This window comes from Alligator sinensis, unplaced genomic scaffold (genome assembly GCF_000455745.1).
Source record: "Alligator sinensis unplaced genomic scaffold, ASM45574v1 scaffold81_3, whole genome shotgun sequence".
NCBI lineage: Eukaryota > Metazoa > Chordata > Crocodylia > Alligatoridae > Alligator > Alligator sinensis.
This window is the reverse complement of record NW_005842088.1, coordinates 1,170,494-1,179,151: the sequence shown is the minus strand read 5'-3', so window position 1 is coordinate 1,179,151 and position 8,658 is coordinate 1,170,494. Positions and strand designations below refer to the sequence as shown.

At 48.4% G+C, this 8,658-nt stretch overlaps 1 protein-coding gene across 3 annotated transcripts in view; it reads left to right on the top strand.

The window, feature by feature from the left end:
- The window catches only part of KIAA1257 (KIAA1257 ortholog), a 111,184-nt gene that overhangs the window by 96,753 nt on the left and 5,773 nt on the right, over positions 1–8,658 (top strand). For all 3 annotated transcript variants that reach the window (XM_006023887.2, XM_006023888.2, XM_025204526.1), the window contains 2 exons: positions 754–953; positions 8,135–8,265. In XM_006023887.2, the coding sequence (XP_006023949.2) occupies positions 754–953; positions 8,135–8,265 (331 nt within the window). The remainder of the gene's footprint in view (positions 1–753; positions 954–8,134; positions 8,266–8,658) is intronic.

Sequence of the window (8,658 nt, the reverse complement as noted above, 5' to 3'; positions counted from 1 at the left end):
GGAATAACTCATTTTAGAAATGGACATTTCTAACTTAATTGTCATGAATTACCAGGAATCAGAATCTGCAGCGAAGAATATCAGGCTTTCCCACCCCCCCGGTATAAAGCAGGACCTAAATCAGTGGGCTGTAGCTACAGCCACTTTGTAAGCACTGAGAACTTCCTTCACACTGCATGCTTGGCCCATGTTCAGTGGCATTAGATCTGTTCATTTATATACCTGGCCAGGTTCTGCCCTGTCTGTGAGGGAGGTGAAAGCAAGCTTCACTCTTATGAACTCCTGGTGGATGGACAGGTCCAGATGCAAAGGAAAGCTGCCCAACCCCTTGCACAGACCAGTGCCCAGATCTATGCAGGGGGCAGGAGGCAGATGGGCCTGGGCTTGAGCCTTCCCAGAGGCCCATTTCCAGCTATGGGAGAATGCTGGCACTCCCTGGTGGGATCATGTTTTTTTTTTTCCCAGGGCTGGACCCCTCTGAGACTGATTCAGCCTGAGGGGATGCTCCCCCTTGCACAGACATGGGATGACCTGGGTCTTATCAGTGGCTAGGGGCCATTGGCACCAACAGCAGGGTTCCCACAAAGCTCTTTGAGAGTTTGCCCTTTAGAGCCATCCAGAGCAATTATTTATGTACTCTTTTAAGATATCTAACAGTACTGCATAGGCTGCAGCCCTGTTCTGCTTCTCAAGCATAAATCATTCTATTAAACTAATTGTTGTTACTTTGTTTTTATACATGAATATTCCTAGCCTATCCCTGCCCTGTCAGTGTTGCAGAATGCACCACGTGATATCAGTTCTGCAAGCCCAGTGAACAGAACAAGGAGTGCTATCAGTGGATTTGTGCCAGGGATTGAAGAGCGGCATAGTTTGAAGTGGAATGGAAATATGATCCCCTGCTACAACATGGAACATAAGAAGTTTGAAAAGCTCAAAGGAGCAGACTTCAAGTAAGGCACTTAATTAGTTAACAGGCATAGAATTGACATAATATCTTATAGTTATCCTAAATGATCCTAAGTCACTTTACTCTTTAGTACTTCCCATGTAAGTAGTATAATATCCAGCTACTGACACACAGCACAGTAACTTTTATAGTGCACAGCAACACAAACTGTTCTGTAATATTTATTATGCTGCGAAAATGGGAAATTCAGCAGGCCCAAAGTACACTGAACTGTTGGTGACATTAGGAATGTGTCCTGAAGCTCTCCTGATATGAAAATTTTCACTTTTATCAAGAGTACCTAGGTTCAGTGCCAAGTACTCAGCTTAATTTAGTGGATGGAATGCCTGAGAAAGTATTAATATCGATGCAAGCTCTTTTGAAATTTGCTAAAATGAACAGGGAAGAAATACAATTTAAGCTGATTAGCTAATATATTTTGGTTTACCAAAATTTAACAGAGGTTTTTAATAATTAATAGAAGTTAATGGACTCCTATAATTTATGACTATAAGGGCTGTGCAAAATTTCGACGGATGTTTCGTTTCAAAGGTGTTTCAATGTGTTTTGAGCTCAAAATACCAAAATCGAAATGAAACACAAGGCTTTGAAACAGCTTTGAAACAAAACAAGGGCACTCAAAACGTTTCAAGAATTTTGAAGTTTCAAGTTTTGAAGCCAGGCTTGAAGGGAAATAGAAACTCAGGAGCGGGAGGAGGAGAGGGGGGAAGGACTGCTCTGATATTGACTGTGTAGTTGGCCAGTGACTGATCCTTCCCTGAGGTCCCTTCCAATCCCTGTGCTCTGGGGGAGGGACGGAGAAGGAGCATAACAGCATTGTTTGAAATGAGCTGTCAGCTGTGCCTTTGTCACCTTACTGAGCTGTGTCCTCCAGCAGCATCAGAAAGGCTCTCACGTTTTACTTGCTAGTCTGTTTCTAGCAAGTGGGATCCAATCCTTTCCGAAACACCCTAGTACCTTTTCCTAATCCATCCCTTTCAATGTATTCCTCCCCCAAAACTCTCTTTTTGTTTTTGTTATTCTCTGTAGTTCTTTCTCCACATAAAAGAAATCTGTGTTTTCCCTGACAGTCTGCATTGTCTGGGCAGGAAAGCACAACATATATTACAGAACATATATTTATATATTAAATAAATACATACATTACGTTACAGAAACACACACAGATTTTCCAGCACACCAAACATGAAGCGTGCTGGAAAGGCAGGTGGCCACTCTTTTGGCCAGGGCGGACAAGGGGGCAGAGGGAGAGCTCTAAGTCCCCACCCCCACCAAAACTTAGATGAAACCTCTTTCCAACAACTAGCAGCCATGCTGCTTCTCCTGCTAGTGGCACCAAGGAGATGGGAGCAGTGTCTGCATCCCCTCCAATAACACCTGCCATAATAACAACAACCCCGAGCACCACCACCATGACAACAAGAAGCAGCACCAGCATTACAGTTTTCTCCACCACAATTTCAATTCCCAGGCTGAGCCCTCCAGTGCCAGAGGAAGAGCTGGATCTGGATCTGATTGCCATAGCAAGGGAAATTGTGGGGAAGAAGGGGGAATCATCTGAGTTTGTGCTCCACACCCATCAAGTTTCCTCTAGAGGCAGGGAGCACTCCCCACTAGAGGCAGGTCTCCTTCCCCAGAAGGCACTTCGGAGGAGGTTGAGGTTGTGGAGGCAAGTGGCTCAAGTGAGTCTGCTCCTCCTGTTGCTGTGCCTCCACCTGCTGAGGAGGGGGGGAAAGGCAACATCCACACACACATCCGCACCCCAGAAACAAGTGGGTAGTGTGATCTGGGATCATTTTGAGCTGGCAAATGATCCTACATATGCTACCTGCCTGCACTGCCAAGCCAAAACCAGCTGTGGCAAGGGAGCGAAATGCATGAGCACCACGGGAATGCTGATGCATCTCTACAGGCACCACCCCGTTGCCCTTTTTCCTCATCAGCCTGGCACCACTGGCAATGTGCCCAAAAAGAAGCCCCCCTCTTGCTTGAAAGCCCCCGTTCCCCCAAAGCAGAGGCAGACCACCCTTGAACTGTGGGGGAAAGGCAGGCACACAGGGGTGGGATGCATTACCACGGCAAGCAAGGCCACCCAGAGCATTGGGGAGATGCTTGCTCTGGATGGCCAGCCCTTCTCCTTTGTTAAGCATCCAGGGTTCAGGCAACTCATTCAACTCATGGCCCCATCCTACCAACTGCCGGCACACAGCACCCTTAGCAGGACAGTGGTGCCCTCTCTGTATGAGGCATGCAGAAAGTACTTGAGGGAGGAGCTGTGCAAGGCAGCTCCGCAGGTAGCCTTACACTTCACCTCAGACATCCAGAGCTGGGGTGATCATCCAGCAGCTGGGGTGATCACGCCTACCTCTCCCTTATAGGGCACTGGTGCGACCATCAGTGGGCTCTCCTTCAAGCCGTGATGGATGAATCCCACATGGCAACAGAGATCATGGGGGCCATGAACCACATGCTGCAGGGGTGGCTCATTGGGCAAGGTGAACTGCCATGGGAGGAAGGGGAATGTAGCAGGTAGAAGTGGAAAGGTACCTGGGGAGTTAGATGTCCGGCAGGTTGTGGTGTGTCATAATTCCAATACCTATATTGAGTCCATGAGTTTCTGTATACAGGAGGTTGAAGTGAAGTCATAGGCTTATCTGTGAAAAGTGGTTTGTAAATTCCCTTTGAGTATTGGGGCTCAGGTAGAGACAGGCAGTTGGGTGTTCGTGTCTTAGGAGATACCAAGTAACAACTGTGCACTAGAGTGAGCGCACACTGAAAATCTATCAATGTATTTTTCATCAGGGCATCCGGTGCCCTGATGGAGACATGTATTGTATTGTGATGATATCTCCATACTGGAGATATTGTTGGCAGGTTTTGCATGTCTTGTCATGGCATGATCTGGATCCATTGTGTGTGCTTTGGGCTGTAGGAAATTGACTTCTGGTGATGAGGTTAGTGAGGTTCAGTGCTTGTTTGAATTTACATACCACTTTTCAAAGACAAGCCTATGAACTGTACTTCATCAACCTCCTAGGTACAGAAACTCATGGACTCAATATAGACATTGGAATTATGACACACTACAACGTGCTGTACCTCTCCACTTTTACCTGCTACATCCCCCTCCCCCCACTACCCCAGCCTCTCTCTCACCCCCTGATACCTCCATTTCCATTTTCACTGACTTGCTTTCTTGCCTGCATTGCATTCCAGCCTCTGAATTCTTTACTATTCTTTCCATCCAGAAAGAGCACACACACCAACTGCAGGTGCTTTCTCAGTCTGAGGAAGGGTTTTCAATCTGAAAGCTTGGTAAGATATATTTCTCCAACTATTCAGTTGGCCTACAAAAAGATATGAGATTGACCCAAAGAACCTTGTCTGCCATGTCCTTAGACCAACATGGCTACAACCTACATCCCTAGCACCTGTCCCCGGTCAGCCAACTGGAAGGAGGCAGGGCCCTGGGCACACCTAAGCCCCAAGGCTAGGGCTGGCAGGGAGAGTTCTCTGGAAGCTGCTGGAGAAGCAGCTCCTGCAGGAAATGAAAGAAAGGCTCTGTGACATTTTGGCTGCCTGAGATGCTAGTGCTACTGTGCTGCTTACCTGTTTTTATTTAAAGTGGTGGACCGGACTGAGGCTGTAGGGGAGGAGGAGACCTCATTGGGGTACACTACTGTGTTGTGTAGAGGCCCCAGTGCCAGTGAAGGTGCAGCGACGGGCATAGAGAGCCCAGCGACAATAGAAGGTAGAGCGAGACTGAGACCTTGTTACAGGGTTGATATTGATATACTATTTGCAAGGCACGGGGCATGGTAAGGGATGGTTGGAGCCACGCATCTAGCCCATAAGGCTTAGGGTGTCCCCTTGAGGCACCTACTTAGGGTGGGTCCCAGCAAGGGGGTCCAAGAACCTACAGGGTTTAGTGGGGTCCATTAGGACCATGACTAAGCTGAAGCTCGAGGGCAGCCTCCCTATTACCTTTTCCAACAAGACATGGTGGCAGGTGAAAAGGGAAGACGCCCACAGGGCAGAGCTGGCACAGTCACAGGGCCCTAGGGGGTATCATGACCATCTCTAGGGATGCTACTCCACAACAGGTGAAGTGTTTTCAGGGAAACTGCACTTTATCTCCTTGAAAGCTGGCAGGCTTCATGGCCTCAGAAGGGGTTAGCATCCCTGATGTTTTCATCCTGCTCTCCATTAACACACACACACAGTCACAAATGTCATGAGTTTTGCTCTGAACAGTTTGAGGTGTGGTTTCCCAGAAACCCCTGCACCTATCACCTTGAAAGGTAGCAGGCTTAATGGTCTCACCAGGGACTACCATGCCTGTTGTTTTCATCCCCCTGTGCCTTCACACTCACACATCATGAGTTTTGCTTTGAACACTTTGAGGTACTGTTTCCCAGAAACCGCTATACCATGACAGATTTTATGGCCTCAGAAGGGGCTATGATCTCTGCTGTTTTCATCCAAATTAGGCAAGAAATTACAAAGTTATAGGTATTTTCCTGATTCCCCATTATAGTCTATGGGCGAAACGCCGAAATGTGTTGAAACAGCATTGAAACAGTGAAACAGTTTAGGCAAAATGAAATGGAACAGTGCTTTGAAACAGTGAAATGAAACACTGTCCTTTCAAAACGGTAATCTAAAATCAAACAAAACATTGCCATTTTGCACAGCCCTAATGACTATATGTGCAAGAAATCAATGTTCTATTCCAACTTTATCTTTGCTTAGTTGCTATGTGACCTCAGCCCTTTGAGTATATTTATTCCAGGGCTGGGCAATTATTTTGCCTGGAGGGCCACTTAATGATTTTTGGTGAGCTGTAGAGAGCTGCAAGGGTAGCTCGGCCCCTTGGCAGGCGCCGCACCCCCTGATTGCAATCTTGGGACCAGAAGTCCCATCCCTAACCCCTGACTTTTGCCACCGGAAGTCACTTCGCCCTCCACCTGCTTTGTCCCGGATGTATTCTTTTGGGGGGGGGGGTGCCATCTTGGAACCAGAAAAAAAACAAACCAAATCATATACTAAAAATCAAACATCTACTAAAACATATTTTAATTTTATTTAGAAAAAAAGTTTTTCCTGATTTACATGTGTTTGCACAGTGTATATAGAGGTGATTGCATAATAGCTCAAAAATAAAGTTTTATTCTTGTATACTGTGTGGGTGGGGCTTGTGAAGGGGTGCAGGGGGGTTTGGTGCATCTTGTGAGGGGGGGTGGGGGGGTATAGGATTTGTGGGATGATCTGTGGTGGAATGGGCATGGGGTTTGTGGGGGAGCAGTTGGGGGGTTGCGTGGGTCACTGTGGGCCCCACACCACATGCCCCCCCCCATGGTGCACAGCTCCTGCTGCCAGCAGCAGCAGCAGAAGGCAGCAGGCCCTCAGGGTGCACCTGGGCCAGCTCCCTGGTGGTGCACAGCTCTGGCCAAATCCTGGGAGCTGCATATGGTAGCACAGAGCTGATCCGACCCAGCGAGCTGGTGCATGCCTTCAAGCCCAACCTGCTGTTACTGCTGGTGCCAGGGGCTGTGTGCTGTGGCGGGGGCCACACCCACCCACCTCCCCCACCAGCTATCCAGTTGCGTGGCATCATACTCAGTGCCTCTGCATGGGGCTCCCAGACAGAGTGCCGGGAGCCCAACAGGTAGAAGCACAGAGCCCGACAGTCCAATGGCGTGCAACCGCTGAAAGCCCACCTCCCACTTGTTTTCAAAGAGGCAGCTGTAGGCTGGTAATAATTGTTTCTGGAGGGTTCTTGTGGACCAGAGACAATGGCCTGGTGGGGTGGATCTGGCCCATGGGCTGTATTTTGCCCACCCCTGATTATTCAGTAGAAGGATAGGAGTAATTCACCAGTCCTTCATGATATTTTTTACAAATAAACCAGAAGCTGTGAGACACACTGAAGTATATTCTACAGTGCCAGGTTTTTTGTGTTTTGTTTTGTTTAAGTGCATATTTCTTCCAACCTGTATTAGAGCAGGAAGCAATAGCTGCTAAAGGTAAATGCCCATGTAACCTAGAATACAAAGCTAAAAAATGAACAGAAAAACAGCTTGAATAATACCTGTTACTTTCATTCCAGTGACAGAGACGCAATCTATGTGATCAAATCTCATTATAAATATAAGGTTTTAGTACTGCGTGCGACTTCAGTTGCTTGCACCTAGTTTTCAGTATTAGCTACAATTACTGCCATAAAACCTTCAGATAGTGCAAGACTCTACTGTGTAGCTTGCTTGCCTAAAACTACATTGTTATACTTGGGAGAGCTGGGGGGTCTCAACTTCCAGGCCTACACACAAAACGTGGCCTGCGGAGACATTGGATCTGGCCTGCGGTGCTCCCTACAGGCTGAGCAATTTGGTGGCAAGAGAGCAGTGGCCATTAGTATGCCCACCCTCCCCCTGCCAAATTCCCAAACCCCATGCCCTGCATACCTAGTCATAGCCAGGCTGTGCCCCTGCTTCTCCCTGTGAGGCTGGGCCATGCTCCACCCTTTTCCCCATGGGGCTGGTTTGGGACTGGGCCATGCCACCTTTTTTCCCATGGGGCCAGACCAGGCCCGCTGTCCCCCATGGGCCTGGGTCAAGCCCCCTTTCCATCCCACCACCCTCGTGCAGGGCTAGGCTGTGGCCAAGACATGCCTCTTACCTCCCTTCCCCACCCTGAGGCTGAGCCATGTCTCTATGACCCCGCCTGGTTATGTACCTCCTTCTCCCCAGGTCCCACCCCCTTACCAGGTCCAAGTGAAGCCCCCCTTCTCCCCCACTGTGGGGCCAGGCTCAGGCTGGTATACCCTCTACCCCCTCTCCTGGTGACCAGATGGTAGCCACCATACCGGCCCCAGTTGCTGGATCTGAATTACTATGGGACCCACGGTTAGACCAGGCACTGCCCCTCTGGCCTGCCAGAGGAAAAGGTTCAGCACCACTGGTTTACATGATTTGTTGTATAACTTGAGAGCAACTGTGTAATTAAAAAGAACTATTGTATCAGTTCTCATGGCATAGACTAGGCAACAAGACCTATGCATTTGAATGCACTACTATTTACATTAAAATTAACAAATCCCTTTTTATTACACACACACACACATACACACACGTTTGAGTACACTAAACAAGTGTTTTTCTTCAGGTTGCACTGTTATGCACATTCGTTTCTTTACAAAAGACTAGTGAAGGAAGGAAGGGATAGAACTAACCTTGTGCTACATCAAGACACCTCAACGGACGAGGCCACAGCTCCAGTGACTACACAGGATTCAGGTAACTAAGGAGACTCAAATACAATGGACAAAAGGGAATTGACTGCATCAAGCTGCAGATGCAGTCTGAGCTAAGTAATGAATGGAACAGTAGCCTCTGAAACCCTCTATATGTAAATGAAAACAGCCTGTCAAAAGGAAGAGAGGCAGAGTAGATTTGCACCTTATAGATTAAAGGAGTGGAGCAGGGCTGTAAAAAGAGCAGAGATGGAGCGTCCCACGGGAGCATGGGCAACCATGCACTTGGTGGCAAGCCCAAAAATGGAGTGGAACTACTTCCAGACCACTTCTGGGTCTGCCAAGCGCACTGAGGGACCCCCACCCTGCACCTCTCCCCCCTGGCTTGGCGATCGGCTCGGTGGGGGGGGGGGGGGGGGAAGGCCACACCTCCCCG